The sequence below is a fragment of the Apis cerana genome, linkage group LG5, assembly GCF_029169275.1.
Source record: "Apis cerana isolate GH-2021 linkage group LG5, AcerK_1.0, whole genome shotgun sequence".
Classification (NCBI taxonomy): Eukaryota; Metazoa; Arthropoda; class Insecta; order Hymenoptera; family Apidae; genus Apis; species Apis cerana.
In genome coordinates, this window is record NC_083856.1 from 1,009,694 (window position 1) to 1,024,209 (window position 14,516).

General features: G+C 18.7%; 2 protein-coding genes and 2 long non-coding RNA genes across 18 annotated transcripts in view; 2 read left to right on the plus strand and 2 right to left on the minus strand.

The window, feature by feature from the left end:
• The first annotated feature begins 5,098 nt into the window (after positions 1–5,098).
• On the plus strand, positions 5,099–6,456 carry LOC114577975 (uncharacterized). The gene is made up of 3 exons (XR_003698501.2): positions 5,099–5,325; positions 5,551–5,713; positions 5,981–6,456. It is a non-coding gene; the product is annotated as an uncharacterized LOC114577975 (long non-coding RNA).
• A 1,344-nt stretch (positions 6,457–7,800) lies between these two features.
• LOC133666163 (uncharacterized) lies at positions 7,801–8,258 on the minus strand. Its single transcript, XR_009829904.1, has 2 exons — positions 8,118–8,258; positions 7,801–8,023 (listed from the first exon to the last, which is right to left on the minus strand). It is a non-coding gene; the product is annotated as an uncharacterized LOC133666163 (long non-coding RNA).
• Positions 8,205–10,833, plus strand: LOC108001280 (uncharacterized). 2 transcript variants are annotated; one of them, XM_017062219.3, is made up of 2 exons: positions 8,205–8,346; positions 9,021–10,833. In XM_017062219.3, exon 2 carries the CDS (start codon positions 9,038–9,040, stop codon positions 9,899–9,901), a length of 864 nt encoding a protein of 287 aa, XP_016917708.1. In that variant the 5' UTR covers positions 8,205–8,346; positions 9,021–9,037; the 3' UTR covers positions 9,902–10,833. The 2 variants fall into 2 exon arrangements, with proteins under 2 accessions (XP_016917708.1, XP_028524244.1); XM_028668443.2 differs by lacking the exon at positions 8,205–8,346 and adding an exon at positions 8,684–8,833.
• An 801-nt stretch (positions 10,834–11,634) lies between these two features.
• LOC108001348 (atlastin) overlaps positions 11,635–14,516 on the minus strand; it is a 34,970-nt gene continuing 32,088 nt past the window's right edge. For 9 of the 14 annotated variants that reach the window (XM_062075763.1, XM_062075758.1, XM_062075761.1 and 6 more), the window contains 3 exons: positions 14,253–14,467; positions 14,107–14,173; positions 12,512–13,620 (listed from right to left, as the gene is read on the minus strand). In XM_062075763.1, the coding sequence (XP_061931747.1) occupies positions 12,838–13,620; positions 14,107–14,173; positions 14,253–14,467 (1,065 nt within the window). In that variant the 3' untranslated portion in view covers positions 12,512–12,837. Of the gene's footprint in view, positions 12,073–12,511; positions 13,621–14,106; positions 14,174–14,252; positions 14,468–14,516 lie in introns of those variants that run through there. The other 5 variants (XM_062075770.1, XM_062075767.1, XM_062075768.1 and 2 more) reach the window with 1 other exon arrangement.

Here is a 14,516-nt window from a genome sequence, read left to right on the forward strand (position 1 = left end):
ATATTTTCTTCCAATATTCTTTCATTTTCACATTCTACATAATCAGCTGTTTAAAAAAGAAGCATTTCAAGAATGTATTTCACAATAGAATATATATATTTAACAAAAATATATAGTCTAAATTAAAAAGAATATTCTTAACTTTTTACTTACTTCAAAATGAAACTATATAATTTTGAATTAATATTGTTGTTTCTATTTGCCTAAAATATTAATCTATTAATGTTAAAAATTCATTAAAAAATATTTTAATTTAAATATTAATATTAATAATTAATAATTATAGTTTTATAATTAATAATTACAATGTTATATTAAAATTAGAAGGAGGATGAAAGGGGTGAGATTAATAATTGGGCTTTATAAAATTCTATAATTTTCAATGTTTTTCAAAATTTGCAATTTACTCAAATTTCATTTAATTACAAATTTTATATAAATTTTTCTTAATTTTTTCTTAAATTTTTCAATATAGCATTGTATTTGTGGTAGAAGTGATTAATTTTTACTTTTTGATGATTATTATAATGTAAAATAAAATTAAAAAAATATCGTATAAATGTTTTTTTGCCATAAGGATAATATGTATTGTCATTAGAATAATATATATTTTAATGTAATGTTTTAACAATATGCCAATTTTATCCTTAATAAGATAAAATTTTAAAGTTTATTCCAATTATATTTTATAAACTAAAAGAAAAAAAAATATTTGTATTGGATAAACAAATGAATCAATATAATAATAAAATATTTAATACTTAATAATAATAAAATATTGTTTCATTTATAAAAGATATAATATAATGTAGAACAATATTAAATTATTAATTGTTTATATAAAATATAAATACTTTCAATATTATTGAAATGTTTATAAAATATAAAAATATCCAATAGTATTGTTAAAACATAAGTACGATTTTAATATTTAGAATACTGATTGTCATATGTCGAAAACTTATGAAATAAGGATTATAATCATGATAGTTCAATTTGTCGTAAATTCATAATTTCCGAAATATTAACAAAAATACAAATATTACATTGTATTTTATTTATATATTTGGCATTAAATTTGAAATATTTTAAATCTATCATAATCTATAAGGAGTATATTTTTAACTAATTTATACATTTTGAACGCCATTTGCTATAATATATTTGTATTATAAAATTGTAAATAAAATTGTTTATACAAACAATAGTTAACAATCATGCCATATTGACATATATATTATTTATATACGTGTAATTAGAATTCAATATATTGTACCAAAAATTTGTTATTAATATCTTGGAAAATAATAAAGAAAAGCTAAAATTTTACATTCAGAGCTCCTTCTCCTCCTCCCTCAAAATTTCAGCTTATTTGACTATGAAATATTAAATTTAAAAAATAAATATAAAACGCATCGTTAAATCAAAGATTAATGATCTAAATTGCTCATTTTATGAGGCTTATACGCAATTATAAAATAGATATATATTGTTTTGTGGGTTCTAATGTTTAATGTATATTTATTGATATTTCTGTAAAAAAATTTATTAGAAAAAATTTTAAGGACAAGTATCACAATAAAAAAATTGAATTTAACGATGCGATTATAGTAAAACGTGAAAATATTGCGATTAGTATTGAAAAGAATTTTAAGACAAAACATTTTTATGATGAAAATTTTTATCAATTTAAGTATTGTCATGATTGCACAGCTTTCGAGATTGCCAAGATCAAGATATTTTCCATATTTATCATTATTAACAAAAACGAATATTTTTTCAGCCGTATTGCTATTATATGCCAACTTCCTTGTAATTTTTCTCAATGCATTATTACATTTTTATTTTTGATTCTCTATATTTTCTGCCTTTGCTTATAACTTTCCTTACGATTTCATTATATATATTATTTACTATATATATTTAGGCATCGAATAAATCGTTTATAACAATGGTTTATAAAAATTATCCAAGATCAATGAGTCCCGAGATTTCCTTTTCCACTCATAAATAAAAACTACATTGAGAAAATTTGGTATTTCTGACAAAACTGCCAACAATTTAGGCAATAAACGTATCTTTGTTTTTATAATTATTTCTCACTTTATTTTTATATATGTTAATCCCAAATTTAATTTTATATTAAAATTAAACAATAATTATATAGAAAAAAATATATAGAAAAAAATTCCGTATTAATTTTTATATAAATAAAAATGTTCAGTACTATATATTGAATTTGTCTATACAGTAATTAATATATTGAATACCATAAATTTTATTATTACAACGTCTTCACATTATAAATCGTTGTCGCATCGGTTCAAAATATATAAATGTATAAATAACGGATAAATTGGTCAAAAAACTATTTTCTCATGGATTTTTAATATAATATATTATAATATAAAATATTCTAACCGAATCTATTCATTATACATTATTATTTGAATAATATATGTATCTATTTCTATAATAATATATGTATCTATAAATGTACATATACATATATACAATAGTTAATAGAATTATATTTATAAAATCATGTTAAGTAACAAAAGTGAAAATTGTAATGTAGAGTAACGTAGAGTTTCTATATTATTACGATAATCAATTATTGTTATGATAATAAAAGTTATAATTTTTATTTCTTATATGATATATACAAATGTCATTTCTTCCATATAGAGAAATGATAAAAAATTATATTAATCTTCAAAAAATGTTTTCATTTTAAAAAATTAAATTATTAAAAAAAAATGATCTTAATATTTCTTTAGATATTATCTTATAAATTTGCAAATTTTCAAATAAAATTTTTCAAATTATCAACATTTTCTAGTAAAAAACTCAAAAAAACTACTAATCACAAAATATATTGTTGGTTAAAAAAGTCTTATAGGGGATGATGCGCGTGCAATGTACGAATCTCGTTCTTTTCTTAATAATTCACATTGCATATTTTAAAATGAGGAATTTATATTTTCAATTAATTTTGCAAATTTGTTTTTAATTTATCTAGAAATCTAAATATCGGCTACGCGGAAATAAATCGCGAATCTTATGATGATCTTGATAAATTAAAATTATATTTTACTCAAAAATTTTTTGAACAAATAACAGATTAACACAAAAATGGATAGCATAGACATAGTTAACACTTTCTTCCACAAAACTTCTTCTTTTCTTTTTATTATTCGAAAGATCGTAAATCTATTTGTCACATAAACCCAATAGATTTTAACTATATTACTAAATATGTTTTGTACTTATTGACATAAATTGTATATACCTGCTTCGACATTATATTTAACAGGAAATTTCTCACTGATATATTTCAGTAATAAGGAAGTAACATAATATATTTGCAACGGGGATAATATTACCTGTAGTTACAAACATACCATAAAATAAAGTCTTATTTTTGTACTTTTAACCTGCTAGTCATTGCTAGTCATAATGGCTATTAAGAATAAAATATTATTTACCGGATGCTGTTTTAGTCTTTCGTCGCATAAAATAACAATTCTATAGCAATTCTCGAAAGATTAAGAAGAATTAAAGTTATAAAATGAAACTATTTGAAGAATGCTATAATAAAAGATTAATGAGTTCTTTGACAAAAGTACGAATAAATTTTTTTAAATAATTATATTTATAATTTTTATTACGAAATTATCATTACAAAAGTTAATAAAAATTTTGAATGAAATTTTGTTAATTCATATAATTTTGTTTTTATTTATTAATTCATATAATTCATATAATAAATATAATAATTTTATTTCTATTTTTCATTAGATAATTTTTTATTTTTGAAAAAATTATAATTCCTTTTCTTCAATAATGAAATATACATAGTTTTCAAAATTCTCATTATTTTTATTCCAAAAAAATTTCATTATATTATTTAATAAATATATGATTTAATTTATTATTTATTATATATAAAATTTAATTTAACAAAAAGAATAGCTAAAATTTATTGTAACTATTTTATATAAAAATGAAAATATATATTCTCTTTATGTTGCAAAATTAATGATATTAATATAAATATTAATTATATTAATATTCATATCAATTAACATTTAATTTTAATTAAATAGAGACAATCTTTATTAAGTATCAAATAATTTTTTCAAGTTTATTATTTACTTTAATTATTTATTCATTCAGAAAAATATAAATTTTAAATTTTAATGTTTGAATCATATTTAATAAATATTTATTCATTTCAAATTAATTCATATTTATTCAAAAAATCAATTTCAAATACTATTCATAATTTTGTTATATTTTCATTTTTTAATAATCAATAAATTTGTTGGCATATGTATTTTATTTAAAATAAACTTTGATATAAAAGGAAATATAATTTTTTATTATAAAAGTAAAAGAAATAGAATAAATGAAATTGTTGCTTTAATTAAAAAGTGTAGCTATCTCTCATCCGAATTTTACAATTGTATATTAATATAATTTTTTGAATATCGAAGAAGCATATAGTAACATTTTAGTTTCCATTTAAAATAGAATTTTTTCAAATTTTTTTAATTAATCATGAAATAACATATAGATATAGAATTAAATTATTTTTTAAATAAAAATAATAAAGTAATGACTTTTAAAATGATAACTAAATTATATTTTATTTTTAATATTTTTATAAAGATATTATATTATGATTTTTATATGTATTTTAGAAAATAATTCATACAAACAAAAATAGCATTTAATTTTTTAAAATATTTGAATCTGTGTATTTAATGAATTTGCATTTTTGTATTTTTTTTTTGAAATTACGAAATAGTAGTGATAATATAATAATAAACAATAAAACAATGATCGATCATTTAATATATGAAATACGTACTTATCTGTATAAATTATATCATTACTTGATTCAACATTTAGATAATATTCAAATAAAAATAATGGTAAAATAATTATTACCTTGACTAACTCAATATATTCACTATATAATATATTTATGCTTAAAAATATAAATTATTTTAATCTAATGATATATAAACTGAGAAAAATATAGAATTATAGAATTTCTTGAATGAAAGAAATTATTAAAGAGAGGGAAATTATTAAAGAAATTTAGGTAATTGAACAAAATGACAAAAGGGTGCAATAATTCTTAAAAACCGTTATCCAGGTAGATCGACTACCTATATAAGTGCGAACTGTTGGAAATATTTGACATTTTCACTGTAAACACGAATCAGAGAGTTACTTAGCTGTGATTGTTCCATTGCAGTATGCATTTTTATACAAAAGAAAGCGAAGTTAATTTTTGCTGAACATTTCAAAATAGTGAGTGCATTAATAATTCATTTTTTGATAAAGTTACGTGCAAAATTATTTTATTCTATTTTATTATAATAAAATATTATTATAATATTATAATAAAATTATTATAATATATTATTATAATAAAATTGTTATAATATATTATTATAATAAAATTAATAATAATAAATTTCGTATTATATTTAAATTAAAATATATAATAATTTGTTTATTATAATTTATTTATAGTTAATTTTGGAGCGAACAAGTTGAAAATATTTGGCATTTTCGGTGCAAACAGAGATCAGAGAATTTATGTATACAATTTATATACAATTTATGTATACAATTTGATATCATATTCCAGTGTACGTCTTTATGCAAAAGACTTTTTGTTAAATCTATTAAAACAGTGAGTACATTATATATATATATATAGTACATATATATTATTATTATTATATATATATATATAATAACAATTTAATTTTTGATAAATTACATGGATTAAATAATAATTTTAATGATTGATGATATAAAATAAAATTATTTTATTCTATTTTATTTTATCATAAGTAATAATAATGAATCATATATATTTAAATTGAAATATTTTTTTATTTATTAATATCATTAATAGTTTATAAATATTCTTATTTTTGCTTTATATTTATTCTAGATAACAAAAATATTATAATAAAAACATCAAAAATGGTGATGCTTCCCATTTGCGAAAATGATGTGATATTACTAAATAGAGAAGATCCACAGAATGCACGTAATAATGCAATTCCATATTATCGTAGAAATCCTCAAAATAATATTCCAGTTAATAGAGTAAGACCTCGACGACACGTTGATAATCTTATTAATCAATACGTAAAACCAAGAACGGGTCAAGAAGAAAATTATAGTGAAGAAGAAATAGTAGAATTTCAACGTATTTTACGAAATTATTTAGAAGGGCCTATTGGTCGATAATATATATGTTCAAGATAATAATGTTATTGATATAATAATTAATGTATTTATACATTATATAATGTATTATTTACATTAATAACAATATTGTTATAATTTTTTGTTAAATATTAATAATGTATATATGTATTATTCGATTAACATAATTAAGAATAAAAACAATATAATTATTTAGTTTTTATGAATTAAAATTAATAAAAAATTTACTTAATATAAATTTAAAATATGTTTTATGTATTCTAAATTTATATACTCATTACTTATACAAATCATTTCATACAATAGAATATTTCATAATTGCAAAATTTAAGTTTTTAAATATTATCATTACTTTAATATTGTGCTTTAGATAAACTATATAAATGTCATAAAATTTCAACATACCATTTTATAAAAATTTATAATTTTATTATTTATCAAATATGTATATTTTCAAAATAAATATATAAATTGTTAAAAGCTTATGTATTCTTTGATACCTGATTAACATCACGTTCTTCAATGTGTAAAAGGTATTTGATATTTTAATTTACATCCAGATATCATAGTATTCATTCTTTTCACAAATTTTTTTTATCTGTATTTATTTATTCTACATCACAATTTCCAATTTTTAAATATTTGTTTGATAATCATTGGATTATATAGATACGCAACTCGCAAACTTTATCGGTACATCAATGACATCTGACACTTTATGATGATTTTATATATAAGCAATACTTTTTAATCTCAATTTTTATTTTTTTATTACATTTTTGAACATTACTTATTTTTAAATCGATAACAATATTCAAAATCAACTATTTAACTTAATCAATGTTATCAGACAAATTAAATTTAAAAATTTATCTATCATTATCATTAATAGAAGTAAGTAAAATAGATGATTTCAATGTAATTCTCTTAATTTTTTTGTTAAACAAAATTTATTCAATGATTTTTTGCCTTGGAAATGTTATAAGTTCATTTCTTATTAATAATCAAACAAGAAGCTTATAATATTTTTAATATATATGAAAAAAGCTTTGATATTTAAAGAAGCATAAATATTTTCATTTTATTAGTCTCTGTTTTAAGAAAATAAATTCGAATTTTCGTAATTCTTTTTTTCAAAGAGTTAAATGATAAGTATCAATGAATTAAAAATTAAATAAGTTCAAAATCTTAACAAAAGAAAATCAATCTATGATAATAAATTAAATATAATTTTACAGAAGAAAAATATTATATAACATAATTAAAATATTGAAAAAAGTTACTTTCTTTTTTTATAAATGTACCAAAAATTAATATTTTTTTAAATCTATTTATCTAAATCTAATATGATAGATAATTTTTATGAATAAATTCGAATTTAGCACATGAAAATACATAAAAGATTTCTCCATTTTCAAATAAAAAATCTTTAGTATTTTTTTTACAGAATATCTGTATGTCATTGTATTATCATTTTATCATTTATTTCCAAAATCGAATTTATTCGAAAAAAATATTAAGAATATATAAAATCAAAAGTATGTAAAAAAATATTTTATTTTGTGGATTACATTAATCGTCATATTTTTTGTGATATCATTTATTTTTTCTATCCAATTATTTATTAATATAAAAAAAATCTGTTCTTGTTTCCTCTTTTAATGACATCACATGCATATTATTGCTTGCTTAATGTTGGTAACCAATGTTTGTGAATATTTTGGGATGTAGCCATCCATAGCAAGTTGAGCATTCCATGAATCTATAAAAATAAATCATAAAACAATCTTTAAGATATTGAAATTACAATAATTAATGTTATGATAACAAATATGATAACAATATAAGTATCATACTTAATATCTATTGTTTTTATAAACTCAGGTGTAGTGAAAGAAACCAATATGGTGGCTAATATAACCTGTAAAAAAAGCATTTTTATACATGTATAAATGTATAACTTTCGATTCTTTATATTCCTAATATTATGATCGTGGTTTTTAGAATTTACTTAAATTCTATTAATTTATACAAAAATTTATTTTTATGTCCTTAAATCTAAAGTTTAATTTTCACTTTTATTTAGTAAGTAATTAATAATTATACATTTAAATCTGAATACTTGTAAATACTTACTACTATACAATGATATATTTTAATTGAATTTCAATATTTTATACTATAACTTCTAGTGAAAATTATGCACGTTTATATATATATATTTGTTTATTTTTAAATTTTTATATCTTATATATTTTATACTTTTTTTATATTTACAAAAATTACAATTGACTTTTTATTGTAATTTTATTTTTTATATATAAAGATAATATTTTATATTTTTAATTAATATATTTTATAAAGTATTAAATCATTATTCATACATAAATATTTTAATAATTTAACATTAACTTTCAATTATTAAGTATTTAATAAAAATTTTTTCATTTTCTTAATCTATTTTTTTAAAATTAATACCAACGTAAAGTTGCGTCTGCGCTTTAATAATATTTAGATTTTAAAACTTCATATATACAATTGATATTTCGAAGGTTAATGGCTTCAAAGTAATGTGCGTGTAAAATAATTATTTTTGTAATGAATGATATTATTTATATTTAAAAAATATATATATATATATTTATCAATATATATTACAATATTATATTATATTATCATACTTGTATTATGTATCATGATTGATGATTTAATATATTATGATTTAATATGATTTAATATATTTATTTTTATGTTTTCAGTAAAGTGTTTTAAAAAAATGTTACTTGAAACGTGGAAATCAGCAGATGAAATTGTGAAAAAAGAAATAATAAACCATGGCATTTTTTGTAAAAAAGCAACTGAAAACGCTAGTTGTGAAGTTATTATTGAAAATATAGATGCTATCAATGCATCTATAGAAGATTTGAGCAAAAAATTTAATTCAAAAATTTTAAATGGCAAAAATAAAAAGAGGTTAATTATAGGTGAAGGAAATTGTGAAATAGATCGTCAAATTGAACGAGCACTTCAAATGATGATGATTTCGGAAAAAAGTTTAATTACATTAAATATATTGCTTGACGACATTAATTTATATGTTATATTTGAAATAACATTAATTGAAATTCAACCATATAAACCAATTTGGGAATGGACACCAGAAGAAAAATATAATATAGCCTTAAAATATAAAGAAACTGGTGTATATTTATTTAAAGAACAAAGATGGGTGGATGCATTTTATAGATTTAGTAGAGCTTGCAAAATTCTTATAACATTAGAACCAATACGAGATTTAGAATTAGATAAAGAATTAGAAAATAATATTAATAATTTAAGATTTGTATTATATAATAATATGGCTGGATGTCAATTAAATCGTAAGAATTATGAATATACAATATCTTTATGTAGTAAAGTTTTATCCAAAGAAAGCAATAATGTTAAAGCATTATATAGAAGAGGAGTTGCACATGGAAGATTGAAAGATCTTGAAAAGGCTGTTTCTGATTTAAAAAACGCTATTAATTTAGAACCATATAATCAAACAATAAAAGAACAATATTTACTATATAATACAAAATTGCAAGAGGCAAATCAAAAATTTGAAAATATGGTGAAGAGGATGTTTAAAACTTAAAATAATATTATTAAATTTATTTACAAAGAAAAATTTAAAAAAAAGTTATTTCATGGATAAAAAAATAAATGTTTATTTTTATCTACAATAATTTACATTATGAATCATCTATTAAGATTACAACAAAAAAATTTGTTACAATATGTAACTTTATATCCAATATATATCTGTATTATTATTAAGTAATTTTATTACAGAATTATGTTTAAAGATATTGATATCTATATATATCTCATATTGTTAAATTAATTTTTGAAAACAGATTTTATTATTAATACTATTAATACTATTTTACGTTATATTTATAAAGCACATTAAAAAATATATTAAATACTGAATAAAAAATAAAATTAAAAGAAAATTATTTTTATACATTTTTTATTTTATAGTTTCTAATTCAGTATTTTTATTTAATTACTATTAGATTTAATTATATATAATATTGAAAAATACATGACGCATTAAAAAAATAAATTGTTACACAGTTATAATTATAATAAGTTCTAGAATTAAATTGATTTAATACATTAAAATATGAGGTAATTAGAATAAGTTTTCTATTTTTTAATAAAATATAAAATATATTTTTAATGTAACTAATTTTAAATGAATGTACTGGCACTTTTATTATAATGTATTTTCATTTTAAAATATACAATTAAATAAAATATTACTGAATCTATAATTATTTTAATAAATTAAAATTAGAATTATGTAAATATTATTTTTAAATATAATAATAAAATAATAATAATAATAATAATAGGATTTATAATGTAAATAGAATGTTATAAGTAAACATTTCAATGTTTTAACAATAAGTTGTGTTATATATACTTAATATATGAATAATGGTACATATATTTATAAAATTCATAAAATTATTATTTTCCTGTCAAAATAAAAGTGATCACTAATAAATCAACAAATAATTGATATAACTTTTTATTTAAACCATCACCATAAAATTATATTTTTCCCATATTAATATTTAAATATGAAATCTCAATAATCTTTCCATTTTCTATTTTAAAAATACATAAATTATTTATATATATATTAGAACATGCATTAAATTATTATAGAAATAAATCACATAATATAAATCTTACGGACAGTTTCTAATTTAAGAAAGAAATTAGCACTCTAGTTATATTTACAATTCTTTAAAAATTTGTTTAACATATAATTTATGTTCCGCAAAATATTAAAATTGGATTGTTTAATGCTAAAAATATAAACTACATGGCATATGTATACATTTAATATATTATTATAATTAATTAAATATTATGAATTTTATTTGAAATTTATAAAGTGTAATGAACACTAAATAATATTTACACTTCAGTTTATTAAAAAAATTAATCAATACAATAGTAACTGATGTTGAATAAATCTGGCACGGATATAATTTAAGTATGTTAGTTCATATACATAGAATAATGCATAAATATACAAAGTGTGTATTATTAAAATTTTCAAAAATATTTTAATATATTTTTTTTTGTTATCTTGAAATGCGCTTTAAATATATTTTCCTAACTAAAAAACTAAATGTGAATTCAATGTTATCAAAAAATGTAGAAGTATACTGTTTTTAAAAATTTGTTTACACTTTGTTTCTTTATGATATACATATGTATATATATTTATATATTGTAATATAAAAAAAATTAAAATTGATCATAAACATTAACAACCCCAAAACAATAGCTTCTATCCAAACAATATTTTTTACCAGTAATTGTGGAATTTTATTTTTTTAACAATGTAATATCAATCATAGACAATAGTGATGTTTTTCAACAATCTAGAGGGAATTATAATCAAAATATATTGTATATACATTCACAGTCATTTTAAATAAATATGTTCAACGCACAGTCCCTCCTTGTGACTTAACAAAGAAATAGCTATTTATGGCCTCATATTACATGGTAAAAACAATTAAATTTTGTTATGTCACTTACTGGTTTTAATACATTGGTATATATTTCTAATGCACTTAAGAAATTGGGACACAAAGGGAATGAACATCATGTTAGTTTAGGCTTGCCATTGGCAGTGACAGTGGCATTCATTGTTGTATTTGTAGCCATTTCAGCAGCTTGAGCCACTGCTACGGACACTGACTTCTCCACAACTTGTTGATAGACTGGCTTAATTAACTGAACAGATACAAAAAAATTTATAATTAATAAAAATTTATAATTTATAAAAAAATATATTATGTATGTAATTTAAATTAATTTAAATTTGATATAAAAATATTACACATAGTCATAAAATTCACACATTTTAGCTTATAATTATAAAATCATATATTTTCAAAATAATTAATATTTAGTTTTAAGTATAATGGTATAGTTTTTATAGAAATTGTAAAGAACAGCTATCTCTTTTTTTTTTAAATATATGAAATAAAAATTATTTTTATTTTTATATTAATTATAAGCAAACCCCATACCTTTTGTACATTTGCTCCTGTTAGTATTCAGCTTACATTAAGGAGGAAAAAAAATAGTAACATAATATTAAAGGCAATATTTATATAAGTAAAAAATGTAATATTAATGTAAAAGTAAATAAGTAATGGATAAATACATATATAAGAAATAATATGCAAATATATTCAAAACAATTTAACTACAATCAAAATGATTTATAATAATTATATAATTTAAATGTTTTATTATTTATAAGTAGAGTTTGTTAGGTAATGTAAATATTCTGAAAAAAGGAGGGAATAATAGTTTAAAGTGGAATTATATAATTTAAAGATATCATTAAAAATTATGTTTACAAGCTACTATAAATATTCTTAAAAAATAGAAAAATAATTAAGATAATTTAAAAGTGTTAAATGTTATATTTTTTAGGTATTGTAAATAGAAAAAAAGAGAAAAATAATTATTTATTAAACAGTGGAAATACTAAGAGGAGTAATAATTTAAATAAGAATTGTATAATTTAGATACATTATCAATTATAATATCTATTAAATAATTTAAATATTCTGAAAAAAGAGGAAAATAGTAATGTAAACAAAAATTATATAATTTGAAAATATTATCGAAAAAAATATTTATTAAATATTGAAAATATTCAAAAAAAATAGAAAAATAATTAGTTAAACAATATTTATCTAATTTATAAGTATCAAAGACAATATTTGTTAGATAATGAAAATATTCTAAAAAAATGGTAAAGTAGTAATCTAAACAAAAACTATATAATTTAAAAATATTGTTAAAAATAATATTTGTGATATATTGTAAATATTCTGAAAAAATAGCATAATAGTTTAAATAAGAATTATATAATTTGAAAATATTATTTAAAGTAATTTTTATTAAAGAATGTAAATATCCTATAAAAAAAGGAGAATAATAGTTTAAAAAAGAATCATATAAGTTAGAAATGTTATCAAAAGTGATATTTGTTAGGTAATCAAAATATTTTAAAAAAATGTTAAAGTAATGATGTAAAAAGTAAAAGCAACTGTGAAAAGATTTAGAAATAGCACAAAAAATGATATTTGTGATAAAATATAAATATTCCCAAAAATTAGGTATATCTTCAAAATTAAAACGAATAGAAGGAAAAAAAAATAAAGGAGGTGCTGGAAAAATAAAATCATATAAAATTATAAACCATGATGAAGCAGCAGCCACAGCAAGTGTAAGTACAGTGAATAGTACCCCCATATCTCGAACCTGTAGAAATCATATGTGGAAGGTATGAATAAGGAAATATGGTGAAATGATGAGGAGCAATTATTTACATCACCTAGTTAATTTTTGGATTACAAAAAGAATTCTTTAGTGCATAATATTTTTTTAGTGCATAATATTTTAATGATATTTTTGTCAGAAGTAAACACAACTTTTCATACATATTTTAAATAATAAAAATGTAAATAAAGCTTTACATAAATTTCTATTTGTATAATATGATCAATATGTACATTAAATCAAAAAATTAGGTATTAAATGAAATTATCTAATTACAAATATATAAATTACTTCTCATCATTTTAATGCATGGAATTAGCTTTATTAATAAATAAATTAAGTAATGTTTATTAATTTTATAGCTAAAAAGATTTTACGGATAGCTGTTACTTATATTAAATGGAAAGCTTACTGAAGGAATTTAAATACATAGGCTGATATATAAATAATTAAATGTACATTACTTACATTATTCCATAAAACATTAGCCACTTCATCTATTGCTATTCCAATTGTGTCATAATTACCGCTGTATCTAAATTAATAAAAAATAATTATAATTGTATAATAGGAAAAAATTATTAAATATTTCTTTACAATATCTCTATGTGTACCTAATATATGCCAATAACATTAAGGTTAATATACAGATGCACATGATGAAGTTACAAATATTTGCTAATAGGTATAATCCAGTAAAACCAAATATAGAGGATAAGAAGTACATAATGGCAACAATTGCGCAATATACTCCTGCAGTTCGCGTCGATTTAAAAACATTTTTACTTTCATTTTGTGCTTTAAAGTGAACAAAAGCTTTATCCATATCCTACAATAAAAATAATGCATTAATAATTATAATAATATATAGTACATAA

Bases quoted from the DNA above. Each gene is read 5' to 3' on its own strand.
- LOC108001280 (XM_017062219.3), top strand. From the start codon at position 9,038: ATGTTACTTGAAACGTGGAAATCAGCAGATGAAATTGTGAAAAAAGAA.